The sequence below is a fragment of the Schistocerca cancellata genome, chromosome 2 (genome assembly GCF_023864275.1).
Source record: "Schistocerca cancellata isolate TAMUIC-IGC-003103 chromosome 2, iqSchCanc2.1, whole genome shotgun sequence".
NCBI classification, from domain to species: domain Eukaryota; kingdom Metazoa; phylum Arthropoda; class Insecta; order Orthoptera; family Acrididae; genus Schistocerca; species Schistocerca cancellata.
Genome location: NC_064627.1, coordinates 783,776,184 through 783,801,718, shown reverse-complemented (window position 1 = coordinate 783,801,718; position 25,535 = coordinate 783,776,184). Strand labels below are relative to the sequence as shown.

Sequence of the window (25,535 nt, the reverse complement as noted above, 5' to 3'; positions counted from 1 at the left end):
ATATTGAGTATTGTTGATACTGTTGTAAAAATTCTTACAGGGAATGTCAGAAATATGAATAGACTTGTCAGTACATACCACAGTTCACAATATGTGTGTACCATATTGCTTCATTGTAAAGGATACTTTTTATGTGAAAACATGTAACACAGATCTATAGAAATTATATTTGTAAAAGAATGACATCTAATACACATTGAAAATCTCATTAATGTGAAGATGTGCTAAATGAATTGATGTCATATCCTTGTAATGGCTGAAAAAGCTGCAAATCTCAAAAGTAAATTATACCATAATACTTAAAGCAGTTTCGTTATTCTCAAGTGCTGTTGTAAGCATTGTGTTTATAAGGTTATCATTTAATTATTATGTTTGAATATGTTATTACTGTGCTGATAGATTTTCATCCAATACATGGTCAAATGGACCTCTCCACTTGTGCTTTATATTCATTTATTAGGTCTGAAGATGGCAATGATTTTTGGTTATTATTTCGTTTGGCATTACAATAGTACTCATTATGAAACTCTGTTGAATATATAATTGAAATGTGTTGTACACTAAATATTAATAAGCATAGTCTTCACACAGTTCTTGTCCTTGACAAGCTTATCACCATATGGACCTATCACAGACTTATACTACAAAGAAATAAAAAAGTAAAGAGAGAGATGTTTCAGACAAAACTACTGTTTGCATGTGTGATTGCCATAAATGGTCCTGCACAACTATACAGGGTTATTACAAATGATTGAAGCGATTTCACAGCTCTACAATAACTTTATTATTTGAGATATTTTCACAATGCTGTGCACACACATACAAAAACTCAAAAAGTTTTTTTAGGCATTCACATATGTTCGATATGTGCTCCTTTAGCGATTCGGCAGACATCAAGCCGATAATCAATCTCCTCCCACACTCGGCGCAGCATGTCCCCATCAATGAGTTCGAAAGCATCGTTGATGCGAGCTCGCAGTTCTGGCACGTTTCTTGGTAGAGGAGGTCTAAACACTGAATCTTTCACATAACCCCACAGAAAGAAATTGCATGGGGTTAAGTCAGGAGAGCGTGGAGGCCATGACATGAATTGCTGATCATGATCTCCACCACAACCGATCATCGGTTTTCCAATCTCCTGTTTAAGAAATGCCGAACATCATGATGGAAGTGCGGTGGAGCACCATCCTGTTGAAAGATGAAGTCGGCGCTGTCGGTCTCCAGTTGTGGCATGGGTCAATTTTCCGCGGGCTACCCGTGAAACTTGCCCCTACGCGTTCAACCGTTTCTTCGCTCACTGCAGGCCGACCCGTTGATTTCCCCTTACAGAGGCATCCAGAAGCTTTAAACTGCGCATACCATCGCCGAATGGAGTTAGCAGTTGGTGGATCTTTGTTGAACTTCGTCCTGAAGTGTCGTTGCACTGTTTTGACTGACTGATGTGAGTGCATTTCAAGCACGACATATGCTTTCTCGGCTCCTGTCGCCATTTTGTCTCACTGCGCTCTCGAGCGCTCTGACGGCAGAAACCTGAAGTGCGGCTTCAGCCGAACAAAACTTTATGAGTTTTTCTATGTATCTGTAGTGTGTCGTAACCATATGTCAATGAATGGAGCTACAGTGAATTTATGAAATCACTTCAATCATTTGCAATAGCCCTGTATTTGTTGGTCACTGTTGTATTATAACTTTTGAAGAGTAAGAAAGTCATTTGCACAAAATGCTTTTGTTTGGTCCTTTTTATTTTCCTTAGTTATGTACTAATATTAACCTTCCGGACAAATTAACACAAAGAAACACACATTAAGTGGTCCAGAAGAGGAATTTAAGTATGTACTTCAATCAATATCTCTTCAGTTTTTATTTTATTCTTCTTTTCCCTAACTAATTTTAAAAAATTGTCCATACCAATTGTATTTAATCTATCCTTTCTGAACACAGTTAGCTCCTTTGTAAAAATTTCGGCTGAATTTATTTTAAAGTATAGTCAGCATTCCATAACCATAACGATTTGAGCTTCAGTGCTTTCTGTTAGTGCTTGGAACTCTGGTTCCCTTTCAACAAAGCTACAACAGTTTAGAACTACTATGGTGTTTCTGTATTTCTTGAAGTACTGTGCAAAATTCAAATAGTATGCAGTGAAAAATAGTGGTTGTTGTGTGGATTTTAGATCACATATTGCTGCATACAAAATGGAGCTAACATATGGAATAGATTTTAAGTGACTTTGTTGGCTATATAGCGTATGTCTCTCCTAAGAGTCCTCAGGTGCATTTTCTCTGGTGTTTCAGCAGATTCCTGCAATTTCGTTTTTGTATTGTGTTGTTGGAGTTAACCCAGACAAGTAGTGGTCATCACCTCTATAAAGTGACACCAAGTGTTGACGGAAAGAATTCGTTTGTTTCCAATTACAAACAAAATTATTTTTAAAGTGGAATTTTACATGCCCATTTGATAGAGAGGTCTCAAGTTAGCCCACTGTGATATTTGTTATATCATATATCGATATGTATTAACAAGGACAGCAAAACTCAAAGAATAACCAGTACTCCAACAGCAACAGCACTTCCCTGGCCCATGCTAACAGCTAGTGCCAAGCGCGCAGCCTTATTGAGTTGCTTCTGGATTGCTATTTATTCTTCATGTTTTACTGTCCTTGTTAATGCATACCAATAAAACAAATATTGTACTGGGCTAACGTGGGACCACTCTGTCTAGGGGAATGTAAAATTTTGCTTTAAAAATGGTTTTGTTTGTAACAGGGAACAGACTAACAGTTTTGTTGATACTTGGCATCACACAAAAAATGTAATGAGCAGTTATTTGTTTGGGCTGACACCAGCTACACAATGCAAAAAAGAAGTTACAAGTATCTTATGAAGCACCGGACATAATGTACATGACTCATAAGCGAGATGCCCATATACGTATGAGGGTGGTTTGAAAAGTTCTCACAATCACCATGAGACGTCAGTGCTAGCGCAACAAGTTGTTCTTATGATATTCATTGGATTGTTGCCTGTAAACGTGTGCCCCATCAGTGATCTTGGAAGAGAGCTGTGGTAATGACGTGGCTCTGTTGTTGTTCCCACTTAGTGATTTGGGAAGATGGAAAAAATAGAGATTCGTGGAGTGATTAAGTACTTCGTAAAGAAAGGTATGAAAGCGAGGGACATACATGCCAATTTCCAGAATACGCTGGGGGACTCTGCTCCTTCATATTCAACTGTTACCAAGTGGACAAATGAATTTAAATTTGGTCAGGATAGCTTAGATGATGATCCGCGCTGTGGTTGGCCAAGATGTGTCACTACTCCAGAAATCATTGCAAAAGTGCACAAAATGGTCATGGAGGATCGCCAATTGAAAGTGCATGAAATTGCTTATGCTTGCCAGAAGTCATCTGACTGAAGAATTAAAAATGAAAAAATTGTCTGCAAGATGGGTGCATGAATCTTGACGCTGGATCAAAAAGTACCGTCACCATGGCAAAATTACACAAACTAAGGTATGAATTGTTGCCACACCCATCTTATTCACCTGATATGGCTCCGTCAGACTTCCATCTCTTCCCAAAACTGAAAATTTTCTTGGTGGACGAAGATTCACTTCAAACGAATAATTGATAGCCGGAGTTGACAATTATTTTACAGGCCTGGAGGAATCTCATTTTCGAGGTGGGATCAAGACACTGGAATATCATTGGACCAAGTCTATTAATCTACAAGGAGACTACATTGAAAATTAAAAAAAATTTCAGTGATATATGTACTTTTTCTCTAATCCATTCTGATAACTTTTCAAACCACCCTTGTAAAATAAGGCAAATTTAATGGCTTTTTATAGCAAAAATACACACATTCATACTACAACCACATAGACACTCAAAAGCACACACACCTGTAGTCACAGTGAGACTCATTATTGATTGATTGATTGGTGTTTGGGTGTCAGTATGGTTGTGTTTGTGAATATGTGCACATTAGCTAGAAAAAGAGCTAGTGCTCGAAGGCTAATGTGAATGCTGTTTTCTGTTATGTGTTTCCGTGCTCAATGCATCACATTTTCCTTATTTTATATATTTCTCCATCCAGGAATTTCTCATAATTGGTTGATTATATGGTATACTTCTCTCTTCACGTATTACAACTGTTCAGGTTAGTTGTCACCTTTTCAGTACTGGAATTCTTTACAGTGTTGTGATTCTTGATTAATAAAATGGTGACTAGCAGTAACATATAACTGTCGGTAATGACCTCATTATACACACAGAACTAAACTGTAATCTTTGGTTTTTCCTGCTCCGTCTCCCCCCCCTCCCCCACCCCCCCCCCCCCCACCCCCCCCCCCCCTCCCTTACTGATGGTACTGCACATGTCACTGCACATAAAGAAAATTTATCACACATAACATTTTTCAGTTTAGACTACAAAGCAAAAGGTTATAGGATAAAATTCTTTCTTTCAGAAAGCCCTGGCATCATATGAGCTTGAAAACCTGAATGAACTGCTGAAAATGATATCGCAGCTGCAGAGTAGAATAGAAAAAACACGGCAGAAAATAGTGGCAGCTAATACCTCTGAAGATCCTCTTGAGGTATGACAGTGTTTTCTCTCAATTGCTTTTTTCTTTGTATTCATTCAGTTAAAGGGACTGAAACTTAAATTTTCATTTGTTTGATGAAATTATTCATAGATTGGGAGGGTTCTGTTTCATATCGTTTAAAGATGTCTGGACTTGTTTGTTTGTTTGCTTGTTTGTTTGTGTGTGTGTGCGTGTGTGTGTGTGTGTGTGTGTGTGTGTGTGTGTGTGTGTTTTATAAGTAAAAAAGTATTAAATGTTATGTAATCGGATGGATAAAAAACCTACTCACCAAGTGGCGGCAGAACACACGCGTAAAAGACTGTTGTAATTGGCAAGCTTTCGGAGCCAGTGGCTCCTTCTTGCAGAAGGGTTGAAGGGTGAAGGAAAAGGTCTGGAGAGGTGTAGGAAAAGGGGTAGATTCGGGAGTCACCCAGAACCACGGGTCAGGAGAGACTTACCATACGGGCTGAGAAGGGAAGACTGATTGTTGGGGACTCATCGGATGAGATTTAAAAACCTGAGAGCTTAAAGGTGGAAGACGGGGCAGTATGCAAGACAGAGATTACTACTAAAACATCGTACACGAGTTAATAACAGTGAAAAGCTAAGTGCATTGTACGTAACAGAGGTGGAGGTGGCAGTGAAAAAGACATGGGAAAGACAATGAAAAATGTAGAAAACTAAAACAAAGTTAAGCAAAGAGTAGTTACAGTGAAAAATACCGATTTATCAGGCCATCGTATCCAATCCTGATACTGCTGATCCCTCCACAAAACAGCTTTGGAGCACATCATTGGTGACTCAGTATTATCCTGGTCTGGAATGTGTTAATCAGCTACTTCGACAGGGCCATGATTTCCTAAAAGCACGCCCTGAAATTAGATCCATTCTGTCTGAAATTTTGCCCACCACGCCTAGAATAGCTTTCCGTCACCCTCCCAATCTCCGCAGTATTCTTGTCAGACATTATGCTTTTTCTGCAACCATCTCCCTACCCTATGGTTCCTCCCCCTGTGACCATCCCCGCTGCAAGACATGCTCCATGCACCCTCCTACCACCACCTATAATAGACTTGTATCTGGCAGAACATTACTATCAAGATTAGGTTGGATTAGATTAGATTTACTTTCATTCCAATTGATCCGTAGTGAGGAGGTCCTCCAGGATGTAGAACATGTCAGAAAAACAACAATACATGACAAATATTTACAACTAAAACAAATAAGCTAATGTACCATTCCACAGGTCCCAAGTGGAATGATCGTCATTTTTTAGTGAACACTACATGAAAGAGTCATTTTACAAATACTAATGCACTGAATTTAAGATTAAAAATTTTTAAATTTATTTATAAGGTAATAAACATGTAATACAACTACTATAATACTTATTTACAATGAACACATTACTGCACTGAAATTGTGCAGAAGTTATAATATCACACACACAAATCAGTTAGTTGTACTGAGAAATTCATCAATGGTGTGGAAGGAGTTGGCCACCAATAAATCCTTTAGGCTTCTCTTAAACTGAATTTCATTGGTTGTTAAGCTTTTTATGGCTGCTGGCAAGTTACTGAAAATGTGTGTTCCTGAATAATGCACACCTTTTTGTACAAGACTAAGTGACTTTAAATCCTTGTGAAGATTATTCTTATTTCTAGTATTGATTCCATGAATTGAGCTCTTGGTTTGAAAAAGTGATATATTTTTAATGACAAATTTCATTAAGGAATAAATATATATTGGGAAGCAGTAGTTAGTATCCATAGTTCCCTAAACAGGCTTCTGCAGGATGTTCTTGAGTTCACACCACATATAACTCTTACTGCACATTATGGAATGAAAGTAAGCATAGTGTGCCAGCTTTTTCATTTTTATATCCCCTATGTCTGACACAGTTTGCATTGCAGATAGAGATTTGTTAAGATGCTTAGCAGTTCTGTGGCGTGCTCCTCCCAGGTGAATTTATCATCAAGCTGTAATCCCAAGAATTTAACACTGTCCACTTCTTCTATCTGCTTGTCATCGTATGTTAGGCATATACTCGTGGGACACCCCTTACAAGTTCTGAACTGCATGTAGTGTGTTTTTTCCAAGTTTAATGACAAATAATTGGCTAGGAACCAGTGATTAATGTCCACAAATATTTTATTAGCTGATCTTTCTAAGACTACACTTGATTTGCTATTTATTGCAATGTTTGTATCATTGGCAAACAAAATGAACTTGGCTTCTGGTAATGTTACTGATGAAAGGTCATTGATATACACAAGAAGACGTAAGGGCCCCAAATTGGAACCTTGTGGGACCCCACAGGTAATTAGTTCCCAGTTGGATGATGCCTGATAGCTTGATACATGTCTCTTTCCTAATAACACCCTTTGTTTCCTGCCAGAGATATAAGATTTGAACCATTTTGCAGCATTTCCTGTTACACTATAATATTCTAATTTACTTAAAAGGATATTGTGGTTTACACAGTCGAATGCCTTTGACAGATCACAAAATATACCAGTTGCCTGCAATTTTTTGTCTAATGAATTAAGCACATTTTCACTGTAAGTGTAGATAGCCTTCTCAATATCAGAACCCTTTAGAAATCCAAACTGTGACTTTGACAGTATGTTATTTGAGATAAGATGGTTATAAAGCTGATTGTACATTACTTTTTCTAAAATTTTTGAGAATGCTTGCAACAGTGAAATGGGATGGAAATTTGATGCTATTTCTTTAAATCCCTTCTTAAACAGTTAAGCATATTTCAACCATTCAGGAAATATTCCACTGATAAACAACTGGTTACACAGATAGCTTAATATGTTACTTAGCTCAGAATCACATTCTTTAATTAAATTTGTTGATATTTCATCATACCCACTAGATGTTTTTGATTTTAAAGATTTTATGATGGACATTATTTCTGCTGGGGTAGTGAGGGTCAAATTCATATTATGGAAGTTACTTGAAATGTCTGGTCTGAGGTATTCCATAGAAGCATCTACTGAACCTGACAACCCCATCTTTCCAGTAACAGTTATAAAATGTTTGTTAAAAAGTTCTGCAACACTATACACATGTCACCAATGTATCATTTACTCTTAATGCTATTTGTTTCTCGTCATGTCTGGTTCTACCGGTCTCCTCCTTCACTATATCCCATATTGTCTTTATGTTATTATCTGATATGACTATATTTTCCTTATAATATATTTACTTTGATGTCCGCTTTACAGTCTTTAATATTTTACAGTATTTCTTGTAATGTGCTATAGCATCAACATCAGAACTGTTTCAGATTGACAGATACAGTTTTCTTTTTGTTTTACAAGATACCCCTATTCCTTGAGTAATCCATGGCTTCTTTGTAGACTTTGCTCTAACCTTGGTAAGTTTAGGGGGAAAACAGTGTTTGAATAAGGTAAGCACTTTATTAGCAAAAGTGTTATATTTTTCATTCATGCCAGGAGCACTGTAAACATCAGTCCAGTGAATGTCTCTGAGGAATGTCCTAAAATAATCAATTTTTGGCTTATTGATTACCCTCTAGAGCTCAGATTTAAGAGATTTTATATCCTGTTCAATATTAACATTTAACAGAAGGAACTGCATGTCATGGTTGGAGAGGCCATTGACTATTGGTTTTGTAATATAATTTTGTTCATTGGACTTTTCTATAAAGATATTATCAATGGCTGTTTTTGAGCATTTGGCTACCCTAGTGGGGAACTTTACAGTGGGAATTAAGTTGAATGATAGTGTTACTAACTCAAATAAGTTCTTATTGGGAGAGTCTTTAAGGAAATCTACATTGAAATCACCAGCAACCACTATTTCTTTGTTTTTGGTTGTTAAATGGGCCAGTACAACTTCAAGGTGGTTTACAAACAGATTAAAGTTAACTGCAGGTGCTCGATATACACTTAATATTATGAAGGATTTTTTGTGAAATTCTACTTCTGTTGCACATGCTTCCATGTGTTGTTCTAGGCAAAATTTATGAATGTCTATGTTTTTAAATTTATGACAGTTCCTGATGAATGTGGCTACTCCTCCTTTCTCCATTTCTGATATACAAAAGTGAGATGGTTGAGGAGGCATTCGTATGCGGCTGATGAATGTGTGCAACATTTTGACGAAAGGGTGTGCATGAGACTGATTCACAATTTTCAACTACAAGTTTTGTGTACATTTGCACATTGGGAACCACAGTGTCTAACTAGCATTAAGAAAACTGAATGAATGGGCTTGGCCTTGACATTCTTTTAGCACAATCATGAAGAGGGGAGATAATTTATGAAAAAAAGAATTGTGACTGGGGCAGAACAAGGATCCAGTGTGTCAACTCTGAAACTAAGGAATAGTCCAAGCAGTGGATGCACACTTGTTCTCCCGATAAGCCCAAAAAATTCAAGCAGACATTGTCAAACCACAAAATGCTGGTTGCAAGTTTTTTTGAACTGAAAAGGAATTTAACAGATTTCATGAGAGTAACAAATGAGAATGATCTGAGTTCACAAGTTTGTTGTGAGATTCAGGAAACTTGGAAGGTCAAGCTAAAACAAACCATGCAGGATGATTACTGAAGGACTTGTTCTCATTCATGACAATGCAAGAACCCATACTGTGATCCGAAGAAAGGAAACACTTTTTGGCTGGGAGGTTTTTCAGTGTCCTCACCATAGTCTGGGCGTGGCACCAGATGACTTTTATCTTCCTCAAGATGAAGGCCTGCTGACTACTCAGCACTTCATGACTGATGATGACCTCAGAGGTACTGGCAACAGCTGAGTGAAGTACCGGGCAGGGCCATTCTTTGATGAAGGGATAAGAAAGGTGGTATCACAGTATGACAGATGTTTGAATTTGGTTGGTGACTATGTTGTCAAGTAATTCAACTATAATTTGCAGGAAAAGAGAGAGAGAGAGAGAGAGAGAGAGAGAGAGAGAGAGAGAGCAGGCCAGGTGTCAGTAGGGCTCACAATCTGAGAGTTCTGTATAAACCTAATTATGTATATAGACAGTTAATTCATTCTGATAATTGAGACACTCCACTATTTTTGCCTGTTACTGGCACTGAGATTGGCAACATATCAGTCCTGGGAATTACAAAACTTCTGAGACTGTTCTAATTTATAACAAGTGCCAAAAGAAATTTGTTTTTCATTTGATGTAGTTATAAATTAACTATTTCTTGGTTTTTTATTGTACTTGTACTGTGAATTCTTGCTTTCTGCCAAATTTCAAGATTCTAGGTTAACACAAAGTACACTATAGCCCCTGCAAATATGTAAATGACCATATCTTGTGGTTGCATTGGCATAGAAGCTTAATTTTTTTTAAACCACCAAGGAATCGTAGACCTTAGTATGTAAGATAAATTTGAATTTGATACGTGTATGTGTTCTTGAGAAACAGGATTTTTAACAGTTGGCTGGACAGACAGGCAGCAAGTGATCCCAAAAGAGTTAGTTTTTACTGATTTAGGTACAGAATCCTAAAAAAAGTTCATAATATTTTCATATCTAGTAACCCGTTATAGATAAATTTTACAAATAGCCCTCATATATACATTGTTTAAATCAGTCACAGCACATTCCTTCCACCTTTATAACTCCACTCTAGGCGACATTGTCAACTTTGCCACCTGTTAATACACTAACCTTGCATCAGTCTAGTTCCAACATGTGAAACAGTTTACATCATATCCAAAATCTTTGTTGGTTTTCCACTCATTAGTTATCATGACTGTGTGCAGTGTACAGATTGTTTTTCAGCCAGTGTACTATTTATTTTTTATTTTGCTTATTTATCCATCCAGAGACAGTGTAAATTGTATGGACTTATTTCCACAAATACTTAAATTGCTTCCTATTCTACATAATGTACAATAATTTTGTCTCCAGTAACTCTACACAACAGCAAGGAATCTGCATTACTGCTACAAAATTGTAGTACATTGTACAGTGTTTCACGTTAAGTAACAATGTGCAAATTTTGCCTTCCAGGAACCAAAGGCAAAATTTCCAAAGACCACATTTCAGCCCAAAAATGAGGAAGAGCATGTGTCTTGGATTGAGAGCTTAAGATTGAAGAGGTATGTTCTGCTAAAAGGATTGCTGAAGTGAAGTGTGTGTAAAAACTGTAATAATGTGCTTATTCTCTCTCTCTCTCTCTCTCTCTCTCTCTCTCTCTCTCTCTCTCTCTCTCTCTCTGTGTGTGTGTGTGTGTGTGTGTGTGTGTGTGTGTGAAAAATGTTGAAGTGTTGTGAACTTCGGTACAATTTGTGTTTTGTTCATATCTATTACTACTTACGAAGGAAGATACTTGTAGTGTTAAATTTAATTAATTAATGATGCTGGGAAAGGACAAGAATCATTATTAAGGCATTGCTGCAAAAAGAAAACAGCCACACACAACATTATAGTACCACAGTGCTGGTCTATCTATTTACATTTCAACCTACAACTCACCTTAACTTTCATTTCTGGTTTCAATATATCTAGCCAGCTTCCATAAAATTCTTGTCCCCTCTTTTTAATACTTCTTATCTACAGCCACCAAAAATCAATTTAAAAAAGTTGTAGTTCCTATAAGGCCATATATTATTTGAATAAGATGCATTATTCCAAATTCTATGCTAATTTCGACCTAACAATCTTTTCAATGTGTGCGTAGTAAACATAACATTGTTCGTATATGGGGACATGAACATGGAGAAATATCTTCATTCAGAGTGACAATCAACACAGCCATGAGTACATCAGAATACAAATAAGAAAAAAAAAGATAAATACCTTGTGCTTATGAATGTATACTTCAGAACACAAAAAATGGTTGCATAAAATCAATGACACCTGGAATCAAAGTCCGATACAGTACTGATGCAACTCAAATAGAAAAATCATGTTCAAAAACTGTCATTTGTGTTCTATATCTATTGCAAGAAGACACAGGAGCTTCACTGCAAGTAATATACATTATTGTTAGCTGTAGATTCACTAAACACATTTTTAACAAGGGCACTTTTATTGGTCGCAGCTCTATCACAGTGGTAAACATGTAGCCTTTGTTGTGAGGTCTGAGTTCCCCTGAAAGTGCAACAGTTTTCTCTTTCTTCCTTGCTGTAAGAGAAGCATACTATATGGAATATATCCCTCTATTTTGATGATATGCAATTGCTTTCCACTGTAAATGTGACTGTTACGGCAGGAAGGAAATGAGCACTACTTGTACCGGCAAGTATGATTAAACTGATGGCAGTCTTTGCTGTTAGCCAATCTGTATGGGATGCTCTGAATTCTGCAAAATGGTGATGGTGATAATGAAGATGGAAAATTAGACCTAAACAATCAAGAAAACTGTAAAATACTATCAAGCTATTTTTCAATAATTTGTTAAATTGTGAGGAGCAAGAGTAAACTTTATGCAGCAAAATCCACCGTGCTCTTATACAAATGCAGAACTGTCCCCCTCCAGTGAAATCCCAAGTATCATTGAAGATCTAAAGAATGGTAAGGCCCCTTCAGGAAAGTTCAGTAACTGCTGAAATGTGGAAAATTGCAGATCCTGGAACAGTCAAGGAGCTACATCAAGTCTTTCAAAAGGTCTGGGAAATAGGAACTACACCTGAAGATTGGAAAACAGCTTTAATTCAACCAATTCACAAAAAAGGAGATAAAACTGATCCCAAGAACTGTAAAGGAATTTCGTTCCTTCCAGTGACTTATAAATTCTTTCAAAAGTGTTACAAAACAGGCTGGAAAGCCAACTGGATCAACAGTTAGGAGGGTACCAAGGAGGGTTTAGCAAAGCATGCTCCTGTGTGGAACAAATTTTAAATCTGAAATTTATAATCGGGTATAGAGGAAGGAGAACCAAGAGCATTTGTGCGACATTCGTAGACTTTAAATTAGCATGTGATTTGACTGATAGGATAACGTTACTCAATACCGTAACAGAGTTTGGGGCTGATAGCAAAGCAGAGACAATCATAAAAAAAACCACACATGCTAACAAATACAAAATGCAAAATTAAATTTGTAGGTGAATTCTCATGGGATCATGAGATCAAAACTGATGTAAGAATAGGAGATGGAATGTCCCCAATGCTGTTCAGTTGTGCACGAGAAAAGATAATTAGTGACTGGAGGAAAAGAACAGTAGAAGACAGATTTTAAAAAACTGCAATTGAGAAAAATGCTTTGTTTTGCTTTTGTCGACAACCTTAACACCTTAGCTGAATCTGTAGAAGATGCAGCAGTACAGATAAAGCTACAAGAGACAACTTCAACAGCAGGCATGTATATATATATAAAATAGAGGGAAACATTCCACGTGGGAAAAATATATCTAAAAAGAAAGATGATGAGACTTACCAAACAAAAGCGCTGGCAGGTCGATAGACACACAAACATACACACAAAATTCAAGCTTTCGCAACCAACGGTTGCCTCATCAATATATATCTTTTTTTTTTTTTTTTGGGGGGGGGGGGGGGGGGGGGGGGAGATGGGGAGAAAGGGTGTATGACAGATGCGAAGGACGCACTAAAATATATGGAAATTGAATATGCAAGAATAGAAAATGCTAAACAGTGTAAATATCTAGGTCAAATAATACAACCAAATGCATTGGACAAGAAAGCTAACTTAGCAAGGGCAATGAAAATTGAAGTGGCTTTTCAATTAACAACAAAAAAAAAGGAACAGTGTCCATAAATGCAAAACTCTGACACAACCACACTGTCATTAAACAAGAATGCCTTTATGCTTCAGGATGCCTTTCGTTAAACACAGCCAAACAATTAGATGAAGTCAAAAGAAGGAAAGGAAAATAATAATGAAAATCTAGTGAGCAAAATATAACAATGTGAAATGAAAATTAAGAATAATAAAGTAGTTTATGAAAAAAGTAAAATGAATGTTAGACACAATGAGGAAGAAAAGAGTTGTATTCTGTGGACACCTAAAAAACCTTGATAAAAACGGAATTAACAGAATGATTTTGTAACTTTTTGGCAGAAACTCGAAAACATCACTGAGGTGGATGAAAGAGTTACAGCAGAAATGAGGAAAATGAAAATAACGGAGGAAGAAATAGAAGACAGAGAAAAGTTCAGAGCAAAAGTAAAAAGTTTCAAGGGCTTCCAGGAGAAAACAAAGGAAAAAGGAGGTGCAATATGGCCAGTAGAAAAAAGAGAAAAACAGAGGAAAAGAATGGAGTAGTAGTAGTAGTTGTTGTTGTTGTTGTTGTTGTTGTAGCAGCAGTAGTAGTAGCAGCAGTAACAGTAAAATTAATTCCATTACAGTGCAGGAGAATGCTGAACATTATCAAAATCTGCTAATTCAGTCTACACAATAGCAGCAGTAGGAACAAGAACACTGAAGTTTTCTTATGATTACATTACTGAGTTCTGGCAAAGGGAGGCTAAACCCAATGATCGATTTCAGTAAACTTTCATACACAAAGTAATCATCTACCTCTACATGATTACTTTGCAATGTACACTTAAGTGCCTGGCAGTGTGTTCATGAACCACCTTCAAGCTGTTTCTCTACTGTTAAACAGCATGTGGGAAAAATGAGCACTTAAATTGTTCTGCGTGAACTCTGATTTCTGTTATTTTATTACGATGATCATTTCTCTATATAAATGGGTACCTGCCTATAAAATATTTTCGCAATCAGAGGAAAAAGTTGGTGATTGAAATTTCACAAAAAGATCCTGCTGGAACAAAAAACACAACTGACATCCCAGTTCACGTATCACATTTATGATACTCTCTCTCTCCTATTTTGCGATAACACAGAATGAGCTGCCCTTTTTTGAACTTTCTTGATGTCCTCTGTAAATTCTATTTCATGCAGATTGCACACCACACAGCAGTACTCCAGAAGACGGTGAACAAGTGTGTAAGCAGTAACTTCAGTAGACCTCTTATGTTTTCTGCCAAGAAACCACAGTCTTTGGTTTGCTTTCCCCACAACATTATCTATGTGATCGTTCCAGTTCGTTTTTCATAATTATATCCCTAAGTATTTAGATGGATGTAAAGTCTCTAGATTTGTGTTACTTATCATGTAACTGAAATTTAGCATTTTTCTGTTACTACATATGTTGATGACTTCACACATTTCATTATTTAGAGTCAATTAAGACTTTTTGCACCAAACAAATATCTTGTCTAAATCATTTGGCTATTGGTTTCAATTGTCTGATGACTTCACAAGAAGGTAAATGATGGTATCATTTGCAAACAATGTAAGAGGACTGCTGAGATTATCTCCTAAATTGTTTATATAAATTAGGAACAATAGAGGGCCAATAACATTTCCTTGGAAAACACCAGATATGTCTTCTGTTTTACTTGAAGACTTTCTGTCAATTAAAGCAAACTGTGACCATTCTGACAGAACTCATGAATCCAGTCACACAACTGAGGCAATGCTCCATAGGCAGGCAATTTGATTAGAAGTCGCTTGTGAGGAATGATGTCAAAAGCCTTCTGGATATTTTTCTTTTTTAGGGCCAGTAGCGTAATATATGTCAGATAACAATATGATTATTAGAGTAGATACACCAAATAGCTGCTTACAATAAGTAATCTTTATTTACAATAGTCTGTTTTGGCTGAATCGCCATTTTCAAGTACCTGCAATTACAATTTTGGCGAGAACAGGTATGGATACCAATGTCATTTGTATTAAAGTTTGATGCCTTCAACTATCACTTTTATGAAGGCATATGTGGGAATGACACTGCATCGAAGACAACGCTTATTATATGCCCAATTTGACTTTTAAGCAAATAAAAGCAGCTATTTGGTGTATCTACTCTAACAATCATGTCATTATCAGACATACATTACACTGCAGGCCCTGAAGAAGAAAAATTGTTGACGATATTGTCTTATGAAATAAAGGAGAACATTCTGTGTTTTATTCGCTTAAAAGTCAGTTTGGTGATGCAAGTGTTGTCTTTGATGTAATGTCATTCCTACATATGCCTTCATGAAAGTGATAATTGAAGGCATCAGACTTGAATGTGAATGACATTGACATCCATACCTGTTCTCATCAAAATTGTGATTGGAGATACTTGAAAATGGTGACTAAACCAAAACAGACTGTTGTAAATAAAGATTGCTTATTATAAGCAGCTATTTGGTGTATCTGCTCTAACCTTATGGATGTCTAAAAATATGGAATCAATTTGACATCATCTGTTGATAGCACTCATTAGTTTGGGAGAATAAAGAGCTAGTGTGTTTTGCAAGAATGATATTTTCTACATCTACATCTACATTTATACTCCGCAAGCCACCCAACGGTGTGTGGCGGAGGGCACTTTACGTGCCACTGTCATTACCTCCCTTTCCTGTTCCAGTCGCGTATGGTTCGCGGGAAGAACGACTGTCTGAAGGCCTCTGTGCGCGCTCTAATCTCTCTAATTTTACATTCGTGGTCTCCTCGGGAGGTATAAGTAGGGGGAAGCAATATATTAGATACCTCATCCAGAAACGCACCCTCTCGAAACCTGGCGAGCAAGCTACACCGCGATGCAGAGCGCCTCACTTGCAGAGTCTGCCACTTGAGTTTGTTAAACATCTCCGTAACGCTATCACGGTTACCAAATAACCCTGTGACGAAACGCACCGCTCTTCTTTGAATCTTCTCTATCTCCTCCGTCAACCCGATCTGGTACGGATCCCACACTGATGAGCAATACTCAAGTATAGGTCGAACGAGTGTTTTGTAAGCCACCTCCTTTGTTGATGGACTACATTTTCTAAGGACTCTCCCAATGAATCTCAACCTGGTACCCGCCTTACCAACAATTAATTTTATATGATCATTCCACTTCAAATCGTTCCGCACGCATACTCCCAGATATTTTACAGAAGTAACTGCTACCAGTGTTTGTTCCGCTATCATATAATCATACAATAAAGGATCCTTCTTTCTATGTATTCGCAATACATTACATTTGTCTATGTTAAGGGTCAGTTGCCACTCCCTGCACCAAGTGCCTATCCGCTGCAGATCTTCCTGCATTTCGCTACAATTTTCTAATGCTGCAACTTCTCTGTATACTACAGCATCATCCGCGAAAAGCCGCATGGAACTTCCGACACTATCTACTAGGTCATTTATGTATATTGTGAAAAGCAATGGTCCCATAACACTCCCCTGTGGCACACCAGAGGTTACTTTAATGTCTGTAGACGTCTCTCCGTTGATAACAACATGCTGTGTTCTGTTTGCTAAAAACTCTTCAATCCAGCCACACAGCTGGTCTGATATTCCGTAGACTCTTACTTTGTTTATCAGGCGACAGTGCGGAACTGTATCGAACGCCTTCCGGAAGTCAAGAAAAATAGCATCTACCTGGGAGCCTGTATCTAATATTTTCTGGGTCTCATGAACAAATAAAGCGAGTTTGGTCTCACACGATCGCTGTTTCCGGAATCCATGTTGCTTCCTACATAGTAGATTCTGAGTTTCCAAAAACGACATGTTATTCGAGCAAAAAACATGTTCTAAAATTCTACAACAGATCGACGTCAGAGATATAGGTCTATAGTTTTGCGCATCTGCTCGACGACCCTTCTTGAAGACTGGGACTACCTGTGCTCTTTTCCAATCATTTGGAACCTTCCGTTCCTCTAGAGACTTGCGGTACACGGCTGTTAGAAGGGGGGCAAGTTCTTTCGCGTACTCTGTGTAGAATCGAATTGGTATCCCGTCAGGTCCAGTGGACTTTCCTCTGTTGAGTGATTCCAGTTGCTTTTCTATTCCTTGGACACTTATTTCGATGTCAGCCATTTTTTCGTTTGTGCGAGGATCTAGAGAAGGAACTGCAGTGCGGTCTTCCTCTGTGAAACAGCTTTGGAAAAAGGTGTTTAGTATTTCAGCTTTACGCTTGTCATCCTCTGTTTCAATGCCATCATCATCCCGGAGTGTCTGGATATGCTGTTTCGAGCCACTTACTGATTTAACGTAAGACCAGAACTTCCTAGGATTTTCTGTCAAGTCGGTACATAGAATTTTACTTTCGAATTCACTGAACGCTTCACGCATAGTCCTCCTTACGCTAACTTTGACATCGTTTAGCTTCTGTTTGTCTGAGAGGTTTTGGCTGCGTTTAAACTTGCAGTGAAGCTCTCTTTGCTTTCGCAGTAGTTTCCTAACTTTGTTGTTGTACCACGGTGGGTTTTTCCCGTCCCTCACAGTTTTACTCGGCACGTACCTGTCTAAAACGCATTTTACGATTGCCTTGAACTTTTTCCGTAAACATTCAACATTGTCAGTGTCAGAACAGAAATTTTCATTTTGATCTGTTAGGTAGTCTGAAATCTGCCTTCTATTACTCTTGCTAAACAGATAAACCTTCCGCCCTTTTTTTATATTCCTATTAACTAACATATTCAGGGATGCTGCAACGGCCTTATGATCACTGATTCCCTGTTCTGCACTTACAGAGTTGAAAAGTTCGGGTCTGTTTGTTACCAGTAGGTCCAAGATGGTATCTCCACGAGTCGGTTCTCTGTTTAATTGCTCGAGGTAATTTTCGGATAGTGCACTCAGTATAATGTCACTCGATGCTCTGTCCCTACCACCCGTCCTAAACATCTGAGTGTCCCAGTCTATATCTGGTAAATTGAAATCTCCACCTAAGACTATAACATGCTGAGAAAATTTATGTGAAATGTATTCCAAATTTTCTCTCAGTTGTTCTGCCACTAATGCTGCTGAGTCGGGGGGTCGGTAAAAGGAGCCAATTATTAACCTAGCTCGGTTGTTGAGTGTAACATCCACCCATAATAATTCACAGGAACTATCCACTTCTACTTCACTACAGGATAAACTACTACTAATAGCGACGAACACTCCACCACCGGTTGCATGCAATCTATCCTTTCTAAACACTGTCTGTACCTTTGTAAAAATTTCGGCAGAATTTATCTCTGGCTTCAGCCAGCTTTCTGTACCTATAACGATTTCAGCTTCAGTGCTTTCTATCAGCGCTTGAAGTTCCGGTACTTTACCAACGCAGCTTCGACAGTTTACAATTACAATACCGATTGCTGCTTGGTCCCCGCATGTTCTGACTTTGCCCCGCACCCGTTGAGGCTGTTGCCCTTTCTGTACTTGCCCGAGGCCATCTAACCTAAAAAACCGCCAAGCCCACGCCACACAACCTCTGCTACCCGTGTAGCCGCTTGTTGTGTGTAGTGGACTCCTGACCTATCCAGCGGAACCCGAAACCCCACCACCCTATGGCGCAAGTCGAGGAATCTGCAGCCCACACGGTCGCAGAACCGTCTCAGCCTCTGATTCAGACCCTCCACTCGGCTCTGTACCAAAGGTCCGCAGTCAGTCCTGTCGACGATGCTGCAGATGGTGAGCTCTGCTTTCATCCTGCTACGAGACTGGCAGTCTTCACCATATCAGATAGCCGCCGGAAGCCAGAGAGGATTTCCTCCGATCCATAGCGACACACATCATTGGTGCCGACATGAGCGACCACCTGCAGATGGGTGCACCCTGTACCCTTCATGGCATCCGGAAGGACCCTTTCCACATCTGGAATGACTCCCCCCGGTATGCACACGGAGTGCACTTTGGTCTTCTTCCCCTCCCTTGCCGCCATATCCCTAAGGGGCCCCATTACGCGCCTGACGTTGGAGCTCCCAACTACCAGTAAGCCCACCCTCTGCGACCGCCCGGATCTTGCAGACTGAGGGGCAACCTCTGGAACAGGACAAGCAGCCATGTCAGGCCAAAGAACAGTATCAGCCTGAGACAGAGCCTGAAACCGGTTCGTCAGACAAACTGGAGAGGCCTTCCATTCAGCCCTCCGGAATGTCTTTCGCCCCCTGCCACACCTTGAGACGACCTCCCACTCTACCACAGGTGAGGGATCAGCCTCAGTGCGGGCAGTAACCCGGGCAACCACAGTCGTAGTCCGATCGGGGGATGCGTGGGACGAGCTGGCCGTCCCCGACAAACCCCCATCCGGACCCCCACAGTGATGCCCATTGGCAACAGCCTCAAGCTGTGTGACCGAAGCCAACACTGCCTGAAGCTGGGAGCGAAGGGATGCCAACCCAGCCTGCATCCGAACACAGCAGTTGCAGTCCCTATCCATGCTAAAAACTGTTGTGCAATGAACGTCTGAACTAATCTACAGAGAGCGCAAACAAATCGACACAAAATTTAAACGGTTATTAAAATACGAGATTGCCTAGTAAATGCAGTAATGCTGCCACTTGTTCACTGCTGACGCACTGCTCAGCGGCGGAAGGAGACTACGCGATTTTACACTATGCAGGTACTAAAACGCGATGCTACAACTCTCAAATACTATAATATGCCCAAAATTTATGAATTAAACAATGCAAGTACTAAAAACACGCAAAGAAATTAAGAATTAAACTATGTAACAAATGAGTGAGCTAGGAGTATACGACTTGCTGCTGCAGCTGCTTATCCAACGGCGGCAGGGAGCACACTGAATCTGTGTTGACTATTTTTCAGTAAATCATTTTTTTTTTTTTTTTTTGTGGTAATTCATAATGTTCGAACACAGTACACCTTCCAAAATCCTACTACTTATTGATGTTAGTGATATGAGTCTGTAATTTACTCCTGTTTCGTTTCTTGTGGTATTGGTATGACCTATGCAACATTCCAGTCTTTGGGTACTTGTCTTTCGACGAGCGAGCAGGTGTATATGATTGCTAAGTATGAAGCTATTGCATCAGCATACTCGGAAAGGTACCTGACTGGTATACAATCTGGACCAAGATTTACACTGCTTTGCTGCACTGAAGATATCTGTCTCTAAATTACTCAGATTGGCAGTTGTTCTAGACTGAAATTCTAGAGTGTTAACTTTGCCTTCTTTGGTGAAGAAGTTTTGCAAATCTGTGTTTAGTAACTCTGATTTAGTGGCAGTCATTGTTAGCATTACCGTTGTTATTGCGCAGTGAAGGTATCAGTTGTGTCTTGCCACTGGTGTATTTTATATATGACCAGAATCTTTCTGTCACATTTTGAGACAAAGTTTCATTGTGGAAGTTATTAAAAGTAAATCGCATTGAAGTTCATGCCAAATTTTGAACTTCTGTAAAACTCTCCCAGTATTGGGGGTTTTGTGCTCTTTTAAATCCGGCTTGCTTTTCTCATTGCAGAAGCAACAGTGTTCTGTCTGTTTTGTGTACCATAGTATAGTCTCTTATTACTTTATTTGGTATATATCTTTTAATTGCTATCAATACTATTTCTTTGTATTCAGACCACATTTGGTATGTGCTTACATAGTCAGATTGGAAGAAGGGTGCCAAGGAATTTGTTTTTATTTATTTATTTATTTATTGTTCCGTGGGACCAAATTAAGGAGAAGTCTTCATGGTCATGGAACGAGTCAATACATGAAATTATAACACGATAGTAGAAACAGATAAAATGAAATATAAGAAACATATTTAGGCGACAAGTCGTAAGTTTAGATAAAGAAAATCAACAATATAACACTGGAATTTGCTTAATTTTTTAGCTCTTCCAGGAGCTCCTCGACAGAATAGGAGTGAGCCATGAAGTAACTCTTCAGTTTAGACTTAAAAGTGTTTGGGCTACTGCTAAGATTTTTGAGTTCTTGTGGTAGCTTATTGAAAACAGATGCAGCGGAATACTGCACTTCTTTCTGCACAAGAGTCAAGGAAGTACATTCCACATGCAGATTTGATTTCTGCCTAGTATTAACTGAGTGAAAGCTGCTAACTCTTGGGAATAAGCTAATATTGCTAACAACAAATGACATTAAAGAAAATATATACTCTGAGGGCAATGTCAGAATTCCCAGACTATTGAATAGGGGTCGATAAGAGGTTCTTGAACTTACACCCCATATAGCTCGAACAGCTCATTTTTGAGACAAAAATACCCTTTTTGAATCAGAAGAATTACCACAAAAAATAATACCATACGACATAAGCATATGAAAATTTTTGTGGCGGGGTTCGTAGCGACAAACACTTCACTGTAGAAACGGCTTACGAAGTCACCGCCACACTTTTAATAGCGGGCCGACCGGTCCGCTGGAACAGTGAACAGAAAGATGAAAACCCAAACACTCTGATTAAATAAAAGTCGGTACTTATCTTTATTAACGAAGATACAGAAACACAGTAGTGAACTCCTTGTCTACAGAAATCTGTCTAGTTCGAGTCGGAGCGGCTAGGTCAGCGTCGGCTGACGACAAACAACAACTCTGCTGCGATGAACACACAACTGACTAGCAAGTACACAAATCGGTGGCGAGTATACAACTGAGCGGCGAATACAGAACTGTCCTAGCGCTCGCGACTCCAGCGCTTAAGAAGCCCGAAGCCAGCGGTGGCGCGCGCGCAGACTTGCGGCGATTTCCTGTATCGCTGGCACTGCTTATGCGGACGGCGTCCGGACTTTGATGCTGCCAACCTTTTGGCAGCGGGCTCGGTTGGCATTACTGGCTAGGATATAACAAAAATATGCGAAGTAGACTACTTTTTGTGTTGAACTGTCACTTATTTCAGATACTGTCCTAATGGTAAATAAAGCAGCATTTAGTTTCTCAACAAGATCCTGAACATGGGCTTTCCACAACAGCTTATTATCTATCTGAACGCCTAGGAACTTGAAATGTTCCGTCTCGCTTATAATATGCCCATTCTGTCTGATCAAAATATCGGTTCTTGTTGAATTGTGAATTAGAAACTGTAAAAACTGAGTCTTACTGTGATTTAGCATCAAATTATTTTGCACAAGCCACGAACTTATTTCATGAACTATATTATTTGATACTGTTTCAATATTACACACAAGATCCTTCATTACCAAGCTGGTGTCATCAGCAAACAGAAATATTTTTGAATCACCTGTAATACTAGAAGGCATATCATTTATATAAATAAGAAACAGCAGTGGCCCCAGCACCGACCTTTGGGGAAAGCCCCACTTAACAGTGCCCTATTGGGACTGAACATCACTACCACTCTCAATATTACGGAGAATTACCTTCTGCTTTCTGTTCTTAAAGTAAGAGGCGAACCAATTGTAAACTACTCACCTTACTCCTTAATAGTCCAACTTCTGCAGTAATATTTTGTGGTCAAGACAGTCAAAAGCCTTCGTTAACTCAAAGAAAACACCTAGCGTTTGCAACCTTTTATTTAATCCGTCCAAAACCTCACAGAGAAAAGAGAATATAGCATTTTCAGTTGTTAAACCATTTCTAAAACCAAACTGTACATTTGACAGCAAATTATGTGAATTTAAATGCTCCAGTAATCTTGTATATACAACCTTCTCGATAACTTTAGCAAACACCGATGGCATAGAAATAGGTCTAAAATTGTCTACATTATCCCTGTCTCCCTTTTTATAAAGTGGCTTCACTACCGAGTACTTTAATCAGTCAGGAAACCGATCACTCCTAGAGGAAAAGTTACAGATATGGCTAAGTACTGGGCTAACATACATAGAACAATACTTCAGTATTCTGGTAAATACCCCATCATATCCATGAGAGTTCTTGGTCTTTAGTGATTTAATTATTAACTCAATCTCCCTCTTGTCAGTATCATGGAGGAGCATTTCAGGTAACAATCTTGGAACACTTTTTTCTAAGAGTGCTATATGATTCCCTGTTGGGACTAGATTTCTGTTTAGTTCATCTGCTATATTCAGAAAGTGATTATTAAATACTGTACATATATGCGACTTATCAGTAAAGTGGACATTCCCACTATGCACTGATTCTATATGCTCAACCTGTCTCTGCAGACCAGCCACTTCCTTTACGAGGTGCATTCAAGTTCTAAGGCCTCCGATTTTTTTTCTCCGGACTGGAAAGAGATAGAAACATGCGCATTGTTTTAAAATGAGGCCACATTCATTGTCAATACGTCCCAGAGATGGCAGCACCGTACGGCAGATGGAATTTTACCGCCAGCGGCGAGAATGAGAACTGTTTTAAATACTTAAAATGGCGACGTTTTTTCCTTACTTGAACAGCGTGCAATCATTCATTTTCTGAATTTGCGTGGTGTGAAACCAATTGAAATTCATCGACAGTTGAAGGAGACATGTGGTGATGGAGTTATGGATGTGTCGAAAGTGCGTTCGTGGGTGCGACAGTTTAATGAAGGCAGAACATCGTGTGACAACAAACCGAAACAACCTCAGGCACGCACAAACCGGTCTGACGACATGATCGAGAAAGTGGAGAGAATTGTTTTGGGGGATTGCCAAATGACTGTTGAACAGATCGCCTCCAGAGTTGGCGTTTCTGTGGGTTCTGTGCACACATTCCTGCATGACAACCTGAAAATGCGAAAAGTGTCATCCAGGTGCGTGCCACGAATGCTGACGGACGACCACATGGCTGCCCGTGTGGCATGTTGCCAAGCAATATTGATGCGCATCGACAGCATGAATGGGACTTTCTTTTCGTCGGTTGTGACAGTGGATGAGACATGGATGCCATTTTTCAATCCAGAAACAAAGCGCCAGTCAGCTCAATGGAAGCACACAGATTCACCGCCACCAAAAAAATTTCGGGTAACCGCCAGTGCTGAAAAAATGATGGTGTCCGTGTTCTGGGACAGCGAGGGCGTAATCATTACCCATTGCGTTCCAAAGGGCACTATGGTAACAGGTGCATCCCCGAAAATGTTTTGAAGAACAAATTCCTTCCTGTACTGCAACAAAAACGTCCGGGAAGGGCTGCGCGTGTGCTGTTTCACCAAGACAACGCACCCGCACATCGAGCTAACGTTACGCGACAGTTTCTTCGTGATAACAACTTTGAAGTGATTCCTCATGCTCCCTACTCACCTGACCTGGCTCCTAGTGACTTTTAGCTTTTTCCAACAATGAAAGACACTCTCCGTGGCCGCACATTCACCAGCCGTGCTGCTATTGCCTCAGCGATTTTCCAGTGGTCAAAACAGACTCCTAAAGAAGCCTTCGCCACTGCCATGGAATCATGGCGTCAGCGTTGTGAAAAATGTGTACGTCTGCAGGGCGATTACATCGAGAAGTAACACCAGTTTCATCGATTTCGGTTGAGTAGTTAATTAGGAAAAAGATCGGAGGCCTTAGAACTTGAATGCACCTCGTATCACTGACCATATGGTTTTAATGTTATCCTGAGACTTAGCTAGTCTATCTGCATACCACATACTTTTTGCCTTCCTAATAACATTTTTAAGCACTTTATAATACTGTTTGTAATTGGCTGCTGCATTTAGATTTTGACTGTTTCTAACGTTTTGATATAATTGCCACTTTGTTCTACAAGTTATTCTTATCCCTCTAGTCAGCCACCCAGGCTGCCTGTTTGTGCTAGTACCCTGTTTTGAACGTTCTAACAGAAAGCAACTTTCAAAGAGCACGAGAAAAGTCTTGAGGAATGCATTATATTTATTGTCTACTGTATCAGCACTGTAAACATCTTGCCACTCTTGTTCCTTGATAAGGTTTATAGAGGTCTGTACAGCAACTGGATCAGCTTTCCTAAACAGTTGATAACTATATTTAACATGTGTTGAAGCACAAAAATCTTTTAGACTTAAAATTTGTGCATCATGATCTGAAAGGCCATTCACCTTGTTGCTAACAGAATGCCTTTCTAGTAATGAGGAATGAACAAAAATGTTGTCTATGGTTGTTCTACTGTTCCCTTGCACTCTCGTTCGAAAGAATACGGTTTTCATAAGATTATATGAATTAAGGAGGTCTACCAGCATCCTTTTCCTTGCACGATCACTTATAAAATTAATATTGAAGTTACCACATATAACTAACTTTTTGTATTTCCTATAAAGTGAACCAAGAACCTCCTCTAACTTTAGCAAAAATTTTGTGAAATCGGTGTCTGGGGATCTATAAATAACAACAGTT

At 39.1% G+C, this 25,535-nt stretch overlaps 1 protein-coding gene across 3 annotated transcripts in view; it reads left to right on the top strand.

The window, feature by feature from the left end:
• LOC126162634 (actin-related protein 5) overlaps positions 1-25,535 on the top strand; it is a 181,029-nt gene that overhangs the window by 83,466 nt on the left and 72,028 nt on the right. For 2 of the 3 annotated variants that reach the window (XM_049919263.1, XM_049919264.1), the window contains exons 7-8: positions 4,468-4,596; positions 10,593-10,681. In XM_049919263.1, the coding sequence (XP_049775220.1) occupies positions 4,468-4,596; positions 10,593-10,681 (218 nt within the window). The remainder of the gene's footprint in view (positions 1-4,467; positions 4,597-10,592; positions 10,682-25,535) is intronic. The other variant, XM_049919265.1, reaches the window with a different exon arrangement.